The 23,189-nt window shown below is 37.4% G+C and overlaps 1 protein-coding gene across 1 annotated transcript; it reads right to left on the bottom strand.

Annotated features, from left to right (window-relative positions):
* Positions 1-1,238: 1,238 nt before the first annotated feature.
* LOC145673829 (uncharacterized) lies at positions 1,239-23,188 on the bottom strand. The gene is made up of 2 exons (XM_081743601.1): positions 23,054-23,188; positions 1,239-2,694 (listed from the first exon to the last, which is right to left on the bottom strand). Exons 1-2 carry the CDS (start codon positions 23,124-23,126, stop codon positions 2,135-2,137), a joined length of 633 nt encoding a protein of 210 aa, XP_081599727.1. The 5' UTR covers positions 23,127-23,188; the 3' UTR covers positions 1,239-2,134.
* Between the last annotated feature and the right edge of the window lies 1 nt (position 23,189).

Below are 23,189 nucleotides of genomic sequence, written 5' to 3'. Positions count from 1 at the left end.
TGGAGCGCTATAGGTGGACTGATATGACGTTCTGATTTCTGTTCGAATTAAGTCAAGTCTAATAAAAAGTTACAAGTTAATGTCAACCATGACATTATTATGAAGATTGAACCCGTCATATCACCACATCCACACCAATTACATGGTGACTGTGACATAAATGATGTACTGCTAAAATTATATTTCTATCAGTTTTCTAGTTCCACTGATCCCACTCATAGCGCTCCATAATCTTCATCTGCTTGAGTGTCATAAGATACACTTTACTCATCTTGTACCTAAAGCACAGGAATAATGTAATACCACAACAAACTTCACCAACAGACCAGAAGCACAACAATATTATAATCCAACAACAGACTTCACCAACAGGTTTTTGTGGCTATTTACGTTAAAATTAATGCACCGGATGGCCCTCTTCTCATTTACACCAATCACACCAGTTTCAACATGGCCTCTTTCAAGATGGCGGATATTCTTTTTATAACTTTTAACAGATCATATCGGCCATCTCGTATCCATGTATGCTTATGTCGTGTCGTTACATTGATTAGTTTTAAAGAAAAACTGCATTTTCTCACCATGTCTTTAATGTACTGACGTTCCACTTTTGATCTTTCTCGGGCCCTAGTGTCCCAACGTCTTGGACTCTGCAGCTACAATTTTGGCTGTGCGAGTTTCCCGAGGTACTCTCTCTATATACAAAGTTTCGTGAAAATCGGGCTCTGATAGATACCTAGGGTTCCTTGTAAGCACCTTTTCTGTTATTTTCAGCAGTTAATGAACAACATCTCGTAATTCTAATTAAACAATAAAATGAAGGATAAAATACGAAAAGGAGCTGACAACAACTTGTAGTACTGTTTTTTAGTAAATAAAACGGTAATATGTGCCGAACAAATACATTACGTAATGTGAAATTTGAGGTTACAACTTCAAATGAATCAGTTGCTTACTTGGTGTTACTTAACTTAGAAAATGTACACTTTTATCTTATCTAAATAATTTTTCAAATTGTTTTCAGCAAAGTGAATTAGGAATAACAAAATAAAAGGTTAGTGTATATATCTTCTGGCATCCGTATTTGATTTATTACTACAAACACGTATAATTTAAAAATTGTGAGTCTTACGTTAGTGAAATAAAACCGGTACAAAAAATTTTCAAAGAAAAACTACACATTTATTTAGTAAAGTAACCAAAAATAATATGTAGAAATATTTTACTTTCTTCTGGCCTCTTGAGGGAAATGAGATTGAGAAAAAGAAAAACAACTTTTATTGCTGTATACTAAGAGGGAAAACTTAGATAATATAATTCTTGTATGTAACATTTAGTACATCTGGTAACTTTTCTTCCCTTGCCTTGAAGCGATAAAAGAAATAACCCTTTCGCAGCTGATTTTATTTTAATCATTAATCTATTCTGTATATGTACTTCAGAAAATCAGAAAGTAAACTGTCAAATGGTGAGCCATCCCACTAATATTACAATATAGATCCATCTAATGTACCAAATGTTCTCAACTATACCATGTCATTAGAAGAATAACACGATAAACAGACTGAAGTTATTATTTTTTCTCCAACACTGAGTACCTTTCACGAGACTCCTCTGTTTGCAACACAATTGAAAACATGCGACTGGACGGAGAATGCTAGTTGACACTAAAAACTATAATTCATTAAAACTGCCAATAATGGTCGCCAAATGTTAAATTGTTTACCTACTACAGTATACGCTTTTACTTCATGGAAAACGTGTCATATTTTGTGTGTGCTTAAGAAATCGGTAAACACTTCGCTAGATTCATATTAAATGTTTGTCTTGACTGTTCCTTTTTATTTCAATAGCTTGGGGAGGACTCATCAATTTGAGAACAGAGTGTACTGTGATACCGTAAGTTAACTCATAGGTACAAGATGTATACAGTACTATTGGTACATACATGTAGCCCCTTTCAATATGATTTCCTTCAAACAATTATAGTTCAACATTTTTTTTTAAATTTTAAGTTGTTCATACGCAAACGTATTCGTATAAATGTGGAAAAATACAACTAACTTCCGATTTTCTAGAAAATAACCTTTTTTTAAATGGAAGTTATACCAGTATTTGCTTATTCGGAAACTCTTTACGTGGAGGAATACCGCTGTCGTCTTGGACCTTTACTGGAAGAGCTTTTCTTCTTCTCTTGATTCAGTCCTTCGAGCCTCTTCGCTTCGATGAAACTGTAAAGCGTGGCTGGCTCTGGTGTTGGACGGTTTAATGGACACTCTTCTACGGTGTGGGCTCTATCTTTAGTTGCGCCACAAAGGTTGCAGACATATCTGCGAAGCTTGGGACAGACGACTCTACCAAACCTATTCTTCAGCTTATGACTCTCATACACGCTGCGTGGTTGACCCCTATCCCGACAGAAACTGCATTCAATGTTCGCCTTTTGGCACAGTTTTTCCTGTTCCTCCTTTGTCAGGACACGTGGAGGACTAGGAGGTGCTGCTGCTGCTACTACTGCTGCTGCTCCTGCTGTTGTTGGTGGTGGTGGGGGTGGTGCTGGCGCTGGCGCTGGCGGATATTCACGACGCCCAATAACGGGAATGTGCGCGTCCCACTGGATCCTAGGTTCATGGTCATCCGGAGGGGAGTAAGGCACTTCAACGCCATTTCTATTAAAATCCTCGCAATCTTCCTCTAAATAAGACAAACAAGAAAGAAGAATAATATTTTTAATAGATTCAAATAAAATATTAATATAACTGAAGAATTAAAAATATTTAACTCAGTAGCTGCATCATTTAGGTGGAACCACTGGTAAAGAATGCGAGTGTGAAAAAAAAATGCTAATTTTTTATAGTGACATCAACGGCTGGTGAAGCCTGAGTTGCACACAAATCATAGAACTGGTTTCTCTCACGTGTGATACATCGGGAGAATTCGGGATGATTCGTGGAGCTGTCTTCCGAACTCACAAATGAGAAAACGCGAAACAGCAGAAGTTCACTAACAATGTTGCCATACTTAGAAGACATAACAAACGAGTGACAAAAAACGCACTTAAAGAATTAAAACACGAACGCTAATAATTATTCGAATTAAATGGTAACAATAGTAATACAAGAATATAAAGTAACGACCACAACAATAACAATAAAACGAATCTTTGCGGCAATTTGACAACACTGTACCCTCAGAACATGTTTTCCGTACAGAAACGACACTAGCAAAATTTCATGGGCAGGGGTTGACGACGGGACACACCCTCGCGTTCTGTTGGGTGATAAAGTTCGTAAACCGAGATCAAGCTTCACGAGTCTTCGCGATCACTATAGGATAAGTAAATAAATTGGAGTATCTTTACTGGTTCCTATCTACGAATTGCGGAAACTGAAAATTACTATATAACAATGCGAATGAACCCAACATGCTGGGATTATTTGTTGGAAGCAGGCTCACACCCAGAAATTTTGGGGGCAATCTAATACTACAAGCCATTACGTCTATATAGTATTTAATGGGTATTGTTCTACACCCGAAAAAACTATAAGTACTAATTGTAAAATGTTTCCACCTATATTTTCTGAAAACAAATGATAGAACTGATTTTTTTTTTTTTTTTTTACAAGAGAAAGAGTACAGACGAAGTATAAAATTCAATGTTTTTACTGCATAAATCATTTCCCTTTTAAATTTACTGAAAACTGTACTCAAATTGTCCTTCCATTCTCAAGTTATGTACGAAACAAATTTCATCAAACGAAAAAAAAAAAGAAATGTCGCTGACTGTCCAAATGTATGTTGAGTTAGGAAGATTTTTTGAGAAAGTCCGGACCCCTCCCCCCATTCCCATGGGAGCGCCTCTGGTCGCAAGTCTTGCAAATAGAGCTACCTGTGTGTATTACCAACGCAATTTTCAGCTCCGAAAAATGCCTGAAGCAAAGATGCCCATCAGGGGAGCAAGGGGGGGGGGTGCTCGCCTCTAGAGGAAATTGTACTTCGAAAGGTCGAAAACCCAATAGAATTTTTAGAACATTTACCGCAAAATTTGAAACTATATTTGAAATGTCGCTTATACTAACCCCCATCTGGAAACCACAACATGGGTGACCTTGGCCTGAAGAAACAGTATTAGGGAAAAATACAAGTGGAAGTATAAGCTTTAGAAAATACAAAAAAAAAAAAAAAAAAAAAAAATCCAAACTCTTCAAATTTTGCCAAATACACTGAAACACTTGAAAAATATAATTAAATAGGTTCTGCGTATATTATGCACTGGACATTGTTGTAGCTTGCTTCAACTGTATTATATTACTATGTTTGTGTTTACGTAGCACCTTTTGCGCCTTTATAAGCACATAGAGGATTTTTATACATTAATCAATGCTTAAGTGATGAGAACCAGAAGCCTATAATTTCAATCTATAATTTTTGATTGTTGTAGCGAAACAATTGAATATTAACTTATGACATTATAAGGGACGCTGCCTGACAGCTTTCTGGTTTATTTGCATGACATAACTCATTTTCTACAAAAAAAAAAAAAAAAAAAGTCACATAGCGGTTCTTCGAGGCGCAGCGACGATATATTTCCAATCTCCTTCCCCTTGGTTGGCTCATCAAAGTGAAACGACAAAAAAAAAAAAAAAAAAAAAAAAAAAAACCTAAGGCCCGAACCTCATATATGTTGAAAATTTGATCGAGATTGGTTGCGTGGTTCAAAAGTTATTAGGTTTTATTACTTTTTATTTATACGACCCCTTCCCCTCCCCCTTCCGTGTGTTGAATCGTCAAAGTGAATAGCCTAAAGTAATTCCTGTCCCATAACTCATGTATGTTGATTTGTAATTAATAACTATAATAACCATATTTGTAAATTTTGGTGTGATGTAAACATGTATGAAGTAAGTGATAACGCTATGCGTAAGTGTTTCGTGTGTAGTTTTGTGTTGTATAAGAAAGAAACATGGACATAAGCAAAAATGATGAAAAACGACTGGAATTTTTCGAAATGTGGGTGTGGAGAACAATGGGCAGTTTTGGATATTACTAGCATCAATTACCCTCTTCACTGGGTTAAATTTAGAAAAAAAAATAGCAGTATGTTCCCTTAGCCAGTCACTTTTTATTATTACTAAAGCACTCATTGATATCGGCCAAATTTTATGATTTTTAAATGTAACCCTCTCCTCCCCCAAGCTGCGGGGCTGAATTTGGATTTAAACGGCATCAGAAGTGTCACTGTTCATCTCAGCAACACCAAAAGATAAAGATTCGACACTAATATCGGTCATTTTCGAGCACTCTTAAATGCCTCTCCCTCCCCTCTCCCTTAAGTTACATCGTCAAAGTGATATGACAGAAACAACTCAGGTTCAAATTTCATCTAGGTTGAAAATTTGATCGAGATCGGTCCGGTGGTTCAAGATTTATTAAGTTTTATTTATTTTTATGTGTCTCCCCCTCCTCTTCCTTTCTCCTATGTTCTATCATCAAAGCGAGTAGACAAATACAATCTTAGACCCGAACCTCATCTATGTTGAAAATTTGATCAAGATCGGTCGGCTACTTCAAGAATTGTAAAGTTTTATTTATTTTTAAATACCTCTCCCCTTTTTTTCTCACCCTGCCCTAGGTTCCACCGGCAAAGTTATACATTAACAATCACCCTAGATCTGAGTCTCTTCTATGAGCTCCTCCGTGGCTAAGCGGTTAGAGTACGCCCCTTTGGCGCGGGAGACCCGGGTTCGATTCCCGGCGGGAGCTCATGTGGTTCGGATTCCACGTTAATCAGTAGGTCCACGTCTCATATAGCCTCGCTGCTGAACGGGACGTAAAACTCAAAATCAATCAATCTCATCTATGTTGAAAATTTTACTAAGATGGGTCAGATGGTTTAAGAGTCATAAAGTCACAAAAACAGTCACTTTTATTTATTTTTACAAATATCTGCCCCTTCTCGTTTCCTACGTTGCACCACAAAAGTGAAATGATAAAAAACATCCTAGGCCTGAACCTCATCTATGTTGAAAATTTGGTCGAGATTGGGTGTGTGGTTCAAGAGTTACTAAGTCTTATTTATTTTCATATATATACCCCTCTCCCTTCCCTAGGTTCTACCGTCAAGGTGACATTTTAAAATACTTTCCAGTCCCAAAATGCATCTATGTTAAAAATTTGGTTGAGATCAGTCGGGTGGTTCAAGAGTTATTAGGTTTTAATTATTTTTTCTATCTCTCCTCTCCCCTAAATTCTACCATCAAAGTGAATAACTAAAACACTCCCAGGCCAGAACCGCATCTTCGTCAAAAATTTGATCGAGATTGCTTGGGCGGTTCAAGAGATTAAGAGTCGCAAACATAGTAACTTTCAATTTTATATTATAGAGTAGAATTTGGATAGCTGGGGACTCCGCCCCCAGACCCCCGATTCTGCTCCACCTACGGCCTCGTATTTCATATCTATCGGCCTTTGCATCAACAGTGAATTTCGTGAACTTGCTCTTCATATTTTATGAATCTACCCATCCGGGGGCTTCGCCCCACACACTGTCTTTGCTTGGCCTACGGCTTGGCACCTCTTGAGCCCACAATTCTATCGTTTCTTTTCCTATTTCAACTATCTAAAAGATAAGATTTCGTATCCGAAGAAAATGCCCATTTAAACAGCATGGGATTTTTTCATCCCCGTTTAGACCCCTAAACGATTAAAAATATTCACTTTTGTCAATTTACCTGTCGGTCAATCCTGGAAGGCTACAATCATGCGAAATTTCATTATTCTAATCTTGTCTTAGGTGCCTAAACATTTTGGGGTGTAGAAGACATCCCGTATAAATAACATGGGAAAGATTTTTCAGTTCCCCATAAAACCACTCTACGGTTGGAAATTTTTATTTCTGATGATTTACTGAGGTAACGCTAACGAAAATGTATAAACATATCGAAAAAAATAAAGTTTTTGTTTCAATTCTAAGAACGTAAAACATGAGATTATAGGTCAAAAAAAAAAAAAAAAAAAGAAAAAAAGGCCCACTTAAGTAACGTAGGGAAAGTCTTCATCCCCTGTTTAGACCCCCTAAAAATTAAAAATATTCACTTTTTACAATTTTCCTGTGAGTTAGTTCCGGAAAGCTACAATCATGCCAAATTTAATCATTGTGGCCCTACAGGAAGTGCTCAATAATTTATGTCAGCTCATGTAGTTTTATGTATAGTCGTGATTAAGAAGGGGAAGAGAAACTGGTTGAAACATTGACTAAGATGAAATTTTATCATAAAAGACGTGCTAAAGGGTATGTTGGCAGGAAAGTGGAGGAAATGAAGTAGGTTACAGCTGGTGGAAGATATAAAAAACTGAAACATTGTGGAGACGAGGAAAGACCGTGGCGCATGGAATTTTCTCAGTTGCGGCAAGCAACCTGCCGGTAATGGCAGATTACCTATGATGATGATAATGACGATCTAGAGATTTCCACACCAAAGGAATATAATCGGAAGGGAAATTATATTTATTCAAACATAATATACGACTATGATTGAAAAGAGAAATTATTTATTTTTCGTTAATCGAAAACTGTTAATATTTTGTGTTAAATCTAAAAGTGTTATCGTTCTCAGAGAACTTAAGATATATTTTTCAAGAAAAGGTTTTACATTAAGTTTCTAAAAAAAAAAAAAAAAAAAAAAAAAAAAAAAAAAAATCGTTGATTCAATTCGCATCCGTAAATATCCAGACACAGTAGAGGCACATAAATTCGTAATTCACATTTACAATCGCATTTGGTTCCACTAAAGGCTGCTTCTATGAAACTTGAATGTTCATTGCCGCAGAAGCGAAGTTAAATGTTTTATCGTATTCTCTGTCAATCTAATGAATAAAGGTTTTGCTACTATCCACCTCCCAAGGATTCTGCTTTACACTAACTACCCCTTTTTGGCCAACCACGGGCCTCTTTATTTTAGGAATCTCATCCAGGCCTCTATTATAAAGGAAATACCGGTACCGGGTGTATCAAAAGTCCGCAGTCATAGTCCTACTCTACTACGAGTAAAGATATGAAATAAATTGGGAAGAAAGAATAGCTGGAAATTGGTAATTTTCAATTTAAAATGATGGAATCTTTAGATCTGCAGTAAGCGTTTGTGATATACCTGAAAATGCGTCCTATTTTACACGAAAGAAAAGAAGAAAGAAAGAAAGAAAATCAACGTTTCCAATTCAGCAAGCTGTTTGAACGAAGAGCAAGATCATTTAAAAATAACACGGAAAATGTGCCCGAAGCCCATTGATGTCTGAGCGAACCTATTGTGACCGTCACGACTCGCGAAGTCTGGGCTCTAGACCAATCATAGGAATAGTTTGCTTTACTTGTGATGCATCGGAAGAATTTGGCACGTTTCTTGGGGCTATATCTTCCGAATGCACACTTCAAAATAAATAAATAAATAAATAAATAAATAAATAAATAAAATAAAAAAAATAAAAAACGTAAAACAAACGTAAAACAACAGAAATGCAAAAACAATGTTGCCAAAATTTCAAGAAATTGTGAGCAAGCGACAAAACAAGAAGCTGTTAAAGAACTATAGCACGACCACTAACAATAGCAAAAATATAAAACAATAATAACATCAAAAATAAACAAAACAAAACTTAGCGGCAATCCGACAACACTGTACCCTCGGGAGATGTTGTCCGTATAGCGCGAGATGTGACACTGGCAAAATTTTGTGGATGAAGGTTGACGACCGAGACACGCCCTCGCGTTCACGCTGAGATTGTAGATCTAGGCGAAGCTTCACGACTCCTTGCGGTCACTATAAAACCCTTCCAATCCATTTACCTACAATGATGTATTGTTGGTATGATGAGAGGCCAAGGTAACAGCTTGCTGATCTTGTAACATAGTTTATATTTTATTATTATTACTAGCTGAAATACCCATTCTTCGCATGGGTCAGGCAAAATATCAATCAAACAAACGGAACAACGAAAGGGTAATAATATCGGTCATTAAAACACTACTGCTTTACTACTACTACTATTACTACTACTACTTTACTACTACTATTTTACATTATACTACTTTTACATTATACTACTTTAACATATTCTGGCGAGACCCTCTGGTTGGCAATTTGAAAAATAAACGCCTCTGGCCCACATCTAATGCCGACAGTATTCGTAAGTCAACACCTGTGGGAGTATTACCATTCATCTCAGCGACCTTGGAAACTATAAATTTGACACTAATATCGGTCATTTTGGATTATTTTTACGTATCGGGACCTTTCTCCCCCCCCCCGGTTCCTGAATTATATCGTTTATTTACAAAACGTTGTTATGACAACCTAAAGACAAAAGCTCATCAAAAATCATCATATTGGGATCAATTTTTGATTCTCTTCCTTTTCCATATTTTCTTCTTCTTCTTCAAACTGGTTAGTGCATATTTTAAAATCATACATTGCCCGGAAATATAATAAAATTACACTAAAAATACAAGATATCGTTGCAAAAAAGAGGGAGGTGAAAATCGAGAAACATGGAAAAAACATCTATAGACCCAAACTGAAAGTTAAGAAAAAAAAAACTCAGTCCCAGAACCTGACAAAAGGCAGAATATTTAATAACAATAGTTTATTACCCATATAGCAGAAGTTGGCCATGAGTTGGCTCAGTTTAAGAGCGCGTCTCTTCTGTTGGGAGAGATCCCTACTTCCATCCCTTTGTGGTTGAAAACATCATGTCTGTGGGTTTTCTTGAGACTAACGTTTCCTTCCACATTTTCATTGCACCAAATTATCCTGTAATAACTCACTTTCATTAGCCGTCCGTCTCCTATATCCTACAGAACATAATAGTGGGACGATACATTAGAAATTTCATTCCACTACAAAACTTCCTCGCAGGTCAAATGTCTGTCCTGAGACATTCAAATTGTAATGGAAATCTTAAGGATAATGAAAGTGTCCACGGAATTTATTTTGAATTTCAATGGAATGTGTCCGTAACGGTAAAATGTTTGAATGTTCTATAGTTGTCCTATGATCCTCCCCCCCAAAAAAAATGTGCCTCAGGAATCTCAGAGGAAGTTCCGTTTCCGCGACGTCAGGATTCCCACAGATTGTCCCCTGAATATTCTGATATCCAGTACAGGTGCCCAAGGAATGTATGTGTCATTTGGGCAGGGCTGTACTTAACTTTTTTGACACACCCTCAAACAGTAAATTCGTTAGATGTCATAAGCGTAGCTCACAGTGTTTTTGGATGACAGAAGTAACTTCATCTTGATTTTGTCTTACAATCAGGGTTGCGAAGTAGGAGATTTCAGTACTGATTCCTCTGTGATACGATATTAAATGCAAGTATTTTTTTTTCCCTTTTTTAGCTTCAGTTGATTAAATTAATTAATCACCGTTCATCATTTGTATTCTTCTTTGATCGAAATAAATCAGAAAGACAGTACAGGACTCATCAGTTCTTGACCAAAACTGACCTTGGCTTGCTTAGTAAGCACGCGGAACATTTTTCTGTATATATACGTTCAGTTTCATGCTTGCTTCCTTGGAACTTAGCATCCCTCTTTAGTAACAAGGCTATGAGGCGCGGACCCTCAGTTTAAAGTGGAATCCGAACCATCGTACTGCGTTCAAATTTCAAGGCTGTGTCACCTGGAATCGAACCCGGGACTCCGCGAATCAAAGACGCATGCGCTAGCTACTAGACTAACGGACAGTGGGCGTTCGGTTCCGAGTTGTGAGCCATCAGAGCTGGTATTTGGATTTAGATCAGACATCGTACGCGAACTTAACTAAACTGGAATTGATTCTTACTTGTGTGAAAACATTTTACTGTGAGACTTTGGCTCTTGAGTTACGGGCCACCGAAGATGAAAAATTAAAAAAAAAAAAATCCCTCAGTTTAACATTCCACTATTATGTCCGTTAGGCTAAGGAAAACAGATGATTAAGGCAAGTGAATGATCACGGTATAGTTTGATGGAATGAAAAGGTGGGAGGAAAGGGGAGTACCCAGGAAAACCCACGGACACGATGTTGTCCACCACAAACTTACTTCGCTAGGGATAGAACTAGTTACCCCACACACCAGATGTAAAAAAATGAAATGAAATGTTTAAGTGTTACGTCCCACGGTTAATGCGGTTAGGCTAAAGGAGACGGTGATGATGAAATATGAGTGAAATGGTGGAATGAAGAAAGTGGGAGGAAACGGGAGAACCCCGAGAAAATCCACTTGCACGGTGTTTGTCCACCACAAAGTCCACACGGCGCGAGCAGGGATCAAACCAGGGACCCCAACACCGGAGGTGAACGCTCTACCACTGAGCCACCGCGCCTCCTCACACCAGATATAAGCAGTCTATCACAGATAACGTGTCCCCCATAAACCAAGTTGAAAACGAATTCTTTCAGTTTAACGTCATACGATTTGTCTGTTAGGCTAAGAGAGAGGGACGATTAGGGCAAGTGAATAATGGTGGAGGATTTGGTGGAATTAGAAAGTGGGAGGAAACGGGAGTACTCCGAGACAGCCCAAGGACACGATGTTGTTCATCACAAGCTTGCTTGGTAGGGGTTCGAACCAGGGAGCACCACGCATCAGGAGTAAGCAAACTACCGTTCCTCCCTATTTCGCCAAACACGAACGTAAGCCAATACTCAGAAATGCAAAATTTAAAAGCTGTAAAAAAGTTTGTAAATAACAAACTAGAAAATGATGCCTTAAGCAAAAAGTAAAAAAAGGACAATGATATGAGAAAGTAAAAACAAAGAGTTATAATCACATCAAAATATGTAAATATTAATCAAGGATTACAAAAAAAAAAAAAAAAAAACAATACTGCTAAGTGTATACATAGAACCCCGGAGTGACTTAAGGAAACAACCATAAGAAATTAAGTATGAATATATTCACTAAAACCAATCATGGCGGGTTTACGATTGAGTAGTTGAAACTATACGTTTGTGGTTCATCTTATCCACAGTTCAAGCCTCGCTCAGTGCTGAGTATTATGTATTGTTTTCTAACCATTAACTTCATTATCATCATTCATTTCTCATCATTTCCTTTAGCTTAAAGGTAACGCTATAGGACACAACTGAAAAAAATAGGGTTAAGATTACGATTTTGGCATTTATGGTCATTTAGCCCGTCACGTATGAGAGATGACGTCAATCGGCGATCACATTATCCGAGTAAAAGGGAAGGATGAAAGGATTGGGGGAGGAAGGAAGGGGCCTGGGACTTATATGTTGAGTACCATCCCGGCATTCCTGGTGTGAATGAGGAATACCCAGAAAAAACTCACTCACGAGAACTGGCTTGAAAAACTTTTACACTTTTCAACCGACTGTTCCCACCGGAAATTCAAATCGGGACCACTCGCACCCAAAATGAGAGCGTTAGCGACTACACTAAGCGGGGTCACAAAATAAAACAAAACCCTTTGGTGCGAGCGGTTCTGGGTTCGATTCCTGGTGGAGTCACTAGGTCGAAAACGTGTAAAACGCTTTTTCAGGCCAGCCACCCTGAATGAGGTTTTCCTGGGTTTTCCTCATTCACACCAGGCAAATGCCGGGGTGGTACCTAACATATAGGTCCGATGCCGCTTTCTTCCGTCCCCAATTCTTTCTTCCTTCCCTTTTCCTGGATTGTGTGCTCACCGAGGGACGTCATCCCTCAAACGTGACGGGCTAAATGGCCATAGATGCCGAAAGCCCAGAAATCTAAATCCTAAATCCTAAATAACACAAGAATTTTAAGAATGACCCAAAAAATGGATCAAAAGATTGCGATCTTGGCCAATAACTAGATGTTGTGTCAGGAGTAGAGATGCAAAAAAGCCGGCTTTTTTGAATCGATGGTTTTTTTCACATAAAAAGCCGGCTTTTTTGGAAAAAAACCGAGAATTTTGGAAATTTTGGCTTTTTTCATTTTCATGATTTTTCTATCCAAATAGCTTTCTTATAGTATATTCTATAGTTAGATAAGATTTCCACGACCTGAATGCCATATTTAGCTCTGTAATTCACCATCAAGATGGATTGAACACATATTTTACGAATTAAAGCTAACATGAAGAATGTAGTATTTGAGGGCAATTTTACAGGTTATTTAACTTTATTTTAACTTTTGAGTTATCGACATTTTTTTCCTTCTCTAGATCATTTTAGTTTGTCATCCGTGTTTCATTTCTAAGAGTTTAGTACTCCAGCTTCTAGCACGAAAGTTAAACTTACGTTTTTCTATATATCCGTCAAAGCATACGTTTTTCAATATGTCCGTCAAACCGTATTTGCACATTTCTGTTATACTGTAGTTGTGCAATGATTTAGCAATAATTTTCCAGATACAACCTTAAATACCAATTTATACAAATAATCAATAGCGGATTTAGAAAAGTACTTTGGGACGGGTTTCTCTGATTGTTTCGTTTTCTAAAAAGTCCTAATTTTATTTGGGAGGTGCTTGAAGTTTATGAGTACAGGCATAACTAATATTTCGTTTCGTTTATATGTTTAGCAATAATCTTCCGGATACAACCTTGAAGATCATTTTATACTGAGAATCAGTGGCGAATTTAAAAAAGTGTTTTGGGAGGGGTTTTCTTACTACTAATGTTTAGTTTTTCTAAACATTCGTAATTTTTATTTGGCGGAAGCTTAAAGTTTATGAGTAAAGGCATAACTAATAGATATTTCGTTCGTTTTAGACATTCCACAACTTTGGAGAACAGGCTTCAGTCCGAAAGACCGATCCTCTAACCTTCGCAAAACCGTCACTGCTGGTAATTAGTAATAATAACGATTTAAAAACAATAAGAAAGGAAGTCGGCCAACTCCTACACTCCTAGTCGGCCAGTACACGCATTATTTTTACATTCTCAGATGGAATGAAGGAAGGCTTTGTCAGAATGGTCGAATGCTGGGTTGAATCCCGGACTTCCCGATAGAAGCGCAAAAGCCAACCACTCAGTCACGTTTGTTGTGCAGTTGTATTTAGCTTAACTTAAATATATTCCGTAGTCTTTTTTTTTTCCGTAATGATATGTTGAATCCCTCTTGTTAAAAATTCAGAAAACTTGAGGACTGGGTAAACCGTGATGGTGGTCAAGGGCGCCCATGTTGTGGTTTCCAAGGAGGGGAAGTATAAGCGACGTTTCAAAAATAGTTTCAAATTTTGCTGTAACTAATGTAAAAATCCTATTGGATTTTCAATATTCTGAGGTACATTTTCCTCTAGGGGGGGGGGGGGCAAGCGCCCCCTTAACCCCCCTGATGGGCGCCCTTGATGGTGGTTATAAAAAACTTGACTGTAGAATTTCAAGAATATACAGAACCGTGTGCAGCCTTTAATTGTATCATACAAATCTAAGTATTTCTCTTATGTTTTATTTTAATTTTATTTTGTTTCAAAAAGAGGGTATGGAATATTTTGAAGTAAAAATACTACATACAATTTTGCTAGTTATTTGTGTATTTTTTGAAAGAAGTTTTTACTCTTAGGGTTGGCTCGTTTACACCAGCTGTTTTTTTTTTAATAACTGGTTTAAACTAAAAAATTTAAAAGAACAAAAATGCGAATCGTGTGAACTTCATAGTGACGTTTCACATGTCAAACCATCTGCATTAGTCTTATTTCCTTTTCACCTTTTAATCAAGGTGTCCCATGTTCAATTGTCGGTCGAACCACAACCCTTCTTTCATGTGTAAACCAAGTACTCTTTCGGATGTCACTTTAAGCGAAAGTCTTCTCCTTGATAACCTCGGTATTACGTAAGGATGTTAAGCCTAAACATACAAAACGAAATCAAATTATATATTTCTGCATGCCTGTTGTTTTATAAAGAAGCGAAGGTTGCTTAAATATATTGATTAAAATTGGTAAAATTTATCGATTGCCTACTTAGCTTCCAACATTAGCTTGGATTGGACTTTCAATGATACCTACATACTAAATTTGTAATTTAATACCTCAGTTTTAGAAAAATAAACACACTGCTGAACAAGACTGCACTTATTTAATATAAAAACACATTTACACGTGACGTTTCGATCTTCTATCCAAGATCCTCATCAGACGTACACTCACGTCTGATGAGGATCTTGGATAGAAGATCGAAACGTCACGTGTAAATGTGTTTTTATATTAAATAAGTGCAGTCTTGTTCAGCAGTGTGTTTATTTTTCTGATTTTATTCGCAAGACGTTGACTATGATTGTGTGTCACTCAGTTTTAGCGTACTGATTATAATACGTTGACCTTTAAATTTTACATGCAAATTAAATTTTACAGGATTTTCCCGTTATTGTTTTACATTTAAAAGAATGACGGGATTTTCCCGATGGCTAGGGCGGGAGTTTCTCAATTTAAGAAATTTACTGACCGGACTTCTTTAAGCTTATGGGATCTCTTCCAGCATAACCCCGTTGTTGAATAATAAAACCAAGGCGAAACAAACTTATTTCTGTGAATATGTAATACAAATACATAAAGCAAAATATCTAAATCAAAAAACCTGGTTTAAACCCCAAAAAAGCCTGGTTTAAACTGCCCCCCCAAAACGGGTTTTTGGCATTTTCAGAAACAACGATGGTTCTTGCCAACTCTGCTTACTTTTGTATATAGGAGGTTAAAATGTGTTTATTATATACATTGGTTAATCCTTTGGAATTCATAATGTAAAAATGTTGAAGTAAAATTGTTTAAAATATCTTTTCGAAATTCATGGTTTACTTTCGAGGTTTTATATTCTTATCGGCATCAACCACTAATTAAATGACTTTCTGTGTTACAGAGAAGCGAAACAAAGTCTGCTTTATCGATTTAAAGCAGAATTTTGAAAAAAGCCCAAAATTTCCCAAGCAAAAAAGCAAAGCAGAAAAAACCGAGTTTTTTTCCAAAAAAGCCGGTTTTTTTCCGAGCCCTTGCATCTCTAGTCAGGAGCCACAAAATTTTTGAACGGCCTCTAGATAAAACTAGTTTCCGTATATTTTACGGAATAAGCAAATCAAACTGAGTTAAGTGGTAGTTTTGGTTTGGCTGCACTATATGTAGTTCTCCAGATATAAGACGTACAAGAAAACGTTTGGTTGAATGAAATATATTGGGTATTTTGGATCAGGGGCAACAAAAATTTTTAATGGCCCCTAAATCGAGATTTTGTATTTTTTACGGAATAAGGACATCATACTGAGTTAAATGATAGTTTTGCTTTGGCTGCACTATATGTAGCTCTCGAAATATAGGGCGTACAAGAAAATGCTTGATTGAACAAAATATGTGGGACTTTTTCGATCAGGGGTCACAAAATATTTGAAGAGACCCTAAATCAAGATTTCACATTTTTTCGGAATAAGCTCGCCATACTGAGTCAAGTGATAGTTTTGCTTTGGCTACAGTATATGTAGTTATCGAGATATAAGGCGTACAATAAAATTTGTAATTGAATGAAAAACATGGGATTTTTTGGATCAGGGGCCACAAAAAATTTAAGTGGCCCCTAAATCAAGATTTCGTATTTTTTGCGGAATAAGGACACTATGCTGAGCTAAGCGGTAGTTTTGGTTTGGCTACAGTATACGTAGTTATCGAGATATAAGGCGTAAAAGAAGATTTATAATTGAATGAAAAAAACATGGGATTTTTTGGATCAGGGGCCACAAAAAATTTAAGTGGCCCCTAAATCGAGATTTCGTATTTTTTGCGGAATAAGCACATCATACTGTGTAAATGATAGTTTTGGTTTGGCTATACTATATGTAGTTCCCCAGGTATAAGGCCTACAAAAAAATTTCTGTCTGAAATATATTGGATCTTTTGATCCAATAAAATATAGTGAGTGAATGGAAATAAGATCTCAACTCAACTCATTTTTCTGCTTAATGTCCTATGATTATGCTCCGAGGCGAAGGGAGATACTGATTATTCTAATGAACGAAATGGTGGAATGAATAAATCATAAGGAAATTGGAAACCTCGAGAAAATCCACGCACACGGTGTTTGTTCACTACAAAGTCCATTTAGCGCGAGTTTGAATAAAACCAGAGACCCCACAGACCCGAGATGAGCTTTGTACGGCTGAGAAACTGTGGCACCAACCTCATTATTTTGCCCCACAGAAATTCTCTATACGATAAAGGACTTGACTTGACTCCTTCCAGTTTAACTTCCCACGATTATCCCCATTAGGATAAGGGAGACCATGATTAAGGCAAGCAAATAATGATTGATGAGTTGGTGGAATGAGAATGTGGAGTATCCCGAGAAATCCACGGACACGATGTTGTCTACAACAAACATACTTGGCCGAAAATCGAATCAAGGACCCCACGAACCAGAGTTAAGTAATCCACTACTGAGACACCGTGCCTCCCCGAATTGTCCTTTGTTATTTCGAAAGGAGCCATTGCCCCGTGAAACTGTTTTCTCGCTAAAGGACAAAACCCGTATTTCCTACTTTGGAGTCATCTTTGCATCGGCGGAGTTTCGTTTCTGTAATGTGGCTCTTTTAATCAAGGAGACTCTTCTTTGAAAAGGGGCTCTTTGTACCCCTTAACCTATTTTCCGAAAGAAAGAAACAAACAAATAAACAAAAAAAAAAAAAAAAAAATACGTCTAGTATATTTTCTGTCTAGTATATATGTGTTAAGTTTGAAGAAAATCGGATGACGAGAAACCTTTGTGAAGCTCTCTCGTTTACACTATCACTTTTTGGACTTGGCGTGTTTTTTGCCCCAAAGTCTCAATTGAAGATTGTAATACTCAATTACAATTACAGCCCTGTTATTCTGTATGGTTGCGAAACATGTTTCCTTACTCTCTGGGAAGAAAGTAAACTGGAAGTGTTTGAAAACATGATTCTGAGACGAATATTCGGAGAAACGGGGATGAGGAATGGCAGAAACTTCATAACGAGGATAACTTATACCGTTTACTAAACATTATTACAAATAGGCTCACCAAACATAAGAGGCTCAGGTGGGCAAGTCGTGTAGCCGGAATGGAAGAAAGTAGAAACACTTTCAAAGTTTTAACTGGAAGTCCAATTGGAAAACGACCATTAGGAAGACCTAGGTGCAGATGGGAGAAAATTATCTCTCGGATCTCGCGGAAATAAGAATACAAAGTAGAAACTGGATCCAGTTGGCTAAGGATAGAAGTCAGTGAAGAACTTTCGTGAACGCGGCATTGAGCCTTCGGGTTCCATTGGCCATAGAGCTAGCTAATTAGTTGATTGTCAATTATGGATTTCACGGATTAATAAAACAAACATTTTTACATACATATTCACAAAACACTGTAAACTTATGTTAAATTAACGCTTTCGTTCAACTGTACAGTCCGCAGAAAAAAAACTTGCAACATGCGCATGTAAGTTTATTGTGAAACTACGCCTAACAGCGCAGGAATTCAACATAACGTCTAACAAGGAACCCTAGGTATCTATCAGAGCCCGATTTTCACGAAACTTTGTATATAGAGAGAGTACCTCGGGAAACTCGCACAGCCAAAATTGTAGCTGCAGAGTCCAAGACGTTGGGACACTAGGGCCCGAGAAAGATCAAAAGTGGAACGTCAGTACATTAAAGACATGGTGAGAAAATGCAGTTTTTCTTTAAAACTAATCAATGTAACGACACGACATAAGCATACATGGATACGAGATGGCCGATATGATCTGTTAAAAGTTATAAAAAGAAAATCCGCCATCTTGAAAGAGGCCATGTTGAAACTGGTGTGATTGGTGTAAATGAGAAGAGGGCCATCCGGTGCATTAATTTTAACGTAAATAGCCACAAAAACCTGTTGGTGAAGTCTGTTGTTGGATTATAATATTGTTGTGCTTCTGGTCTGTTGGTGAAGTTTGTTGTGGTATTACATTATTCCTGTGCTTTAGGTACAAGATGAGTAAAGTGTATCTTATGACACTCAAGCAGATGAAGATTATGGAGCGCTATGAGTGGGATCAGTGGAACTAGAAAACTGATAGAAATATAATTTTAGCAGTACATCATTTATGTCACAGTCACCATGTAATTGGTGTGGATGTGGTGATATGACGGGTTCAATCTTCATAATAATGTCATGGTTGACATTAACTTGTAACTTTTTATTAGACTTGACTTAATTCGAACAGAAATCAGAACGTCATATCAGTCCACCTATAGCGCTCCACACCCTGCATCTGCTCGAGTGTCATGAGATACACTTTGCTTATCTTGTACCTAAACCAGAAACACAGGAATAATGTAATCCCACAACAGACTTCATGAACAGGTCTTTGTGACTATTTACGTTAAAATTAATGCATTGGATGACCCTCTTCTCATTTACACCAATCATATCAGTTTCAACATGGCCTCTTTCAAGATGGCGGATATTCTTTTTATAACTTTTAACAGATCATATTGACTATCTCGTATCCATGTATGCTCATTTCGTGTCGCTACAATGATTAGTTTTAAAGAAAAACTGCATTTTCTCACCATGTCCTTAATGTACTGACGTTCCACTTTTGATCTTTCTCGGGCCCTAGTACCCCAACGTCTTGGACTCTGCAGCTACAATTTTGGCTGTGCGAGTTTCTCAAGGTTCTCTCTCTATATACAAAGTTTCGTGAAAATCGGGCTCTGATAGATACCTAGGGTTCCTTGTAAGTGGCACGAATCACACAGAAGAAACCTCGGCGTCCTCCCCTGCACACCTATTTTGGAACAAAAGACTTCGTTGTTTCACAATAAACTTATATGATCATGCAGCCGGTTTTTTGCTGCGGACTGTACAAAGTCTGAGTCAAGCCAGAAAGCTTTTATTGGGTGTATCGATTTTCTTCTTTTCCTTTTTTTTTTTACACTTGGGGGACACTTTTGCTGAGTGATAAGAGTGCTTACCACTGGTGCGTGGGGTCCCTTGTACGATTCCCGGCCAAGTAAATAACATTGTGTCCGTCGGTTTCCTCGGAGTACTCCAGTTTCCTCCCACATTCTCATTCCACCAATTCTTCCATAATCATTCACTTGTTTTAAGTCTTCATCCCGGCGAAATTAAAATACCGCTAATTTTACAGTAATTATGTGAGATCTTCAGATAGATAAAAGATAATCGAAATGTGGAACAAGAGCGCCCTAGACAATATTATTTTGCGTGACAAACCGTTATCACGACTCACTTATCTGCTTTCGATTTCGAGCCATTTTGAAAATCGGCATTTATTTTCGCGTTTCTAAACAGCTGAAAACAAAAAGCCACTAGGCGACTTGTGATAACGGTACCTCACGCAAAATAATATTGTCTAGGGCGCTCTTGTTCCATATTTCAATTATCTTTTATCTATTTGAAGACCTCACATAATTACTGTAAAATTAGCGGTATTTTATTTTCGCCGGGATGAAGACTCTTAATCATCCGTCTCTCTCTTAGCTTAAAGTACATAATCGTGGTACGTTAAACTGAAATATTTCATTTCATTTTACTTTCTTAATGGCCTTACCTTGTTGTTTCAACTTCGAAGCATAGTCTCGCCCCGACTTAAACTCTAAACCCAGTAGAATCATTCTCCCAAACCTCTGAGCGTAACGCCTTATAATTTAACATTCTCCACACAATGTAGGAAGATGCTTTACCAGATTCACCCCTTCCCCCCCCCAAAAAAAAAGAAGATAAACATGAGTTCCTACACTGATTTGCATGTCGAATACCTAAGAAGCTTCTTCTCTTCCCTTCTTTTTAAAAGAGGATCAGTCGAAATCGACTTAAGCCTCTAGCCACAGTTTGGTCCCTCAAATCAAAAGAGAATGCATTAATTGCTATGACAATTGTTTTAAAAAATGTTAGTTATGCTACTTATCCTTCAAAGTTAGTGCTTAAAGATCCATTGTGTTATTTTCCTAGAAAAAATTGCTACAATTCCTTCCCACCAAGAAAAAAACTATTCAAGAACTTGCTGCCTTAAAACCACCAATAGACACCCTTGTCTGAACCACGCGCAGAAGAAAAGATGAAGTCTGCAATTCTTTGTTCCACGGTTAATGTTATATGGGCTTAACCCGTAAGTAATCGCGGCTTTTTTTTTATGACACCAGTACTCGCGCGGGGATCCAGTAGATCCCCAAATTGATATTAGTTTTTTTTACAACAAAAACTAATTATTTTTTTTGTAATAATTAAGACAATGTAGCGTAACTTTAGACATGTTTTTAAAAGTATTTGCTGTAATTAGATTTTTTGTGCTCGTTTTGAGACATTTTTTAAAAATATTTTTTCATCAGGACTTCTGGTTATCAACACAAAAGTTACCTGTTTGGGGCTCTGTGAACACTCCAGGATAGTACTTAAGGGTTAAGGGACTAATAAGAGTAAACACATGTGAAAAAAAATATCTGATAGAATGAAAATGTGAGAGAAAATGCGAACATCTCGAGAAAATCTACAAATACAATTTTGTCCCTCACCAATTCATTTGACTTAGCATGGAACCAGAGGTGATCGCTCTACCACTGAGCCATCGCGTCCCTCCCAAATTCAAAAAAGGCACTTACCAGGGGCCCACCTACGCTGTGGGGCTACTGGATTCGCAAGCCCCTAAAAGAACTTCGTAACTTAGCATATATTCTAACACTTCCTTAATAAAACTATACTACTTTTTTTTTTTTTTTTTTTTTTTTTTTTTAGCAGAGAGTTGGGATGCATAGTGGCTCAGCGATAGAGTGCTTATCATTGGTGTGTGGGGTCTCTGGTTCAATCCCAGGCCTAATTTGTGAAGTTCAACATCGTGTCCATAGGTTTTCCTGGGGCACTTCCGTTTCCTCCCACATTACCATTTCACCAATATTCACTCGCCCAAATCATATGCCTCCTTTGTCCTAAAGGGCATAATCATAGGACGTTAAACTGAAAAAAAAGTTTTTTTTTTTTGTTTTGTTTAGCAGAGAATTAATTGATGTAGCATGAAGATTTCATTTTGTACTCTATCCCTACTCGTCTGATATTATAGGTGGTAATACTTAAAATTACTTATCATCTTTTCGATTAGGATTAGGATTTAGATTTCTGGGCTCTCGGTATCTATGGGCATGTTAGCCACTCGCGTTTGAAAGATGACGTCCCTTGGCGAGAATACTATCTGAGGATAGGGAAGGAAAGAAGCAACCTAGGACAAGTGTGTTAGGTACCATCCCGGCATTTGCCTGGTGTGAATGAGAAAAACTCAGGAAAATGTTACTGAAGATGGCTACCCTGAGAAAGCTTTTATACTTTTTCAACGAATGTCCCCACCGGGAATGGAACCCGGGATCGTTCGCACCAAAGGCGAGAGCATTAACGTCTAAGTTACGCGGGGCTACTATTGTCTTGTCGAATGTAGAATAACACTGATTCTGTACTACACAAGTGCACAATCTTGTATTACATAGATATAGAGTCTTCTAGTCAGTTCTTCTAGGAATACTATCAGAGGGACATTGTCTTCCCGGGATTGGCCATCCACCCCCTTACCTGGAGTTTAGAACAATTAAATGACTATTGCCAATATATCAAAATAGGTCAGAGTGCAGCTTTATCATGCTTTTTTTCTCTCTCTGAAGGAAAACCTGCTTGCAATATTGGGCCCCTGCCAACAAAATTTTTTGAGTGCGTCCCTAGGGCTTACTTAAAACTTCCTACAGGAACAGGCATAAGGTATATTTATATAAAAAAAATAATTATACATAAAAAAGAAATAAGACAGCACAACAGTCCATGAGATGCCATTGACAAGAAAGATGGTGGACTTGAAACTGAGTATTGTGCAGTAGTACATGTAAAACTTGTACCTTACTTTATGACATATTGCATATTTTTGTTGATTACCTATCCATTTGTTTCAGTATTATTATTAATTAAGTCGCTTCCCGTTTGTCATCAAAATATAAGAACACTGCAAATTGAAATCGGGCCACGCATACTAAAAATCGGTGTGGCACCTATCAGACACATTGTAGTTTCCTTAAAATCATAAAATTAATAGAGATCCACTAGGGAAATACTTACCAGCTCGAGGTTTCTGACCTAAAAGAAAAGCCAAGCTTGGAGGCATTGGAAAACCAAACTCAAAAGCCTTCATATTCTAATTTCACCTTAGTTTTGACCAAAGAAATCTTCACTTTAATAGAAAAGTACTGTACCT

The sequence above is a fragment of the Thermobia domestica genome, chromosome 17 (genome assembly GCF_964235325.1).
Source record: "Thermobia domestica chromosome 17, izTheDome1.hap1.1, whole genome shotgun sequence".
NCBI lineage: Eukaryota > Metazoa > Arthropoda > Insecta > Zygentoma > Lepismatidae > Thermobia > Thermobia domestica.
The sequence above is the reverse complement of the archived record's forward strand: the minus strand, read 5'-3'. Positions and strand labels throughout refer to the sequence as shown.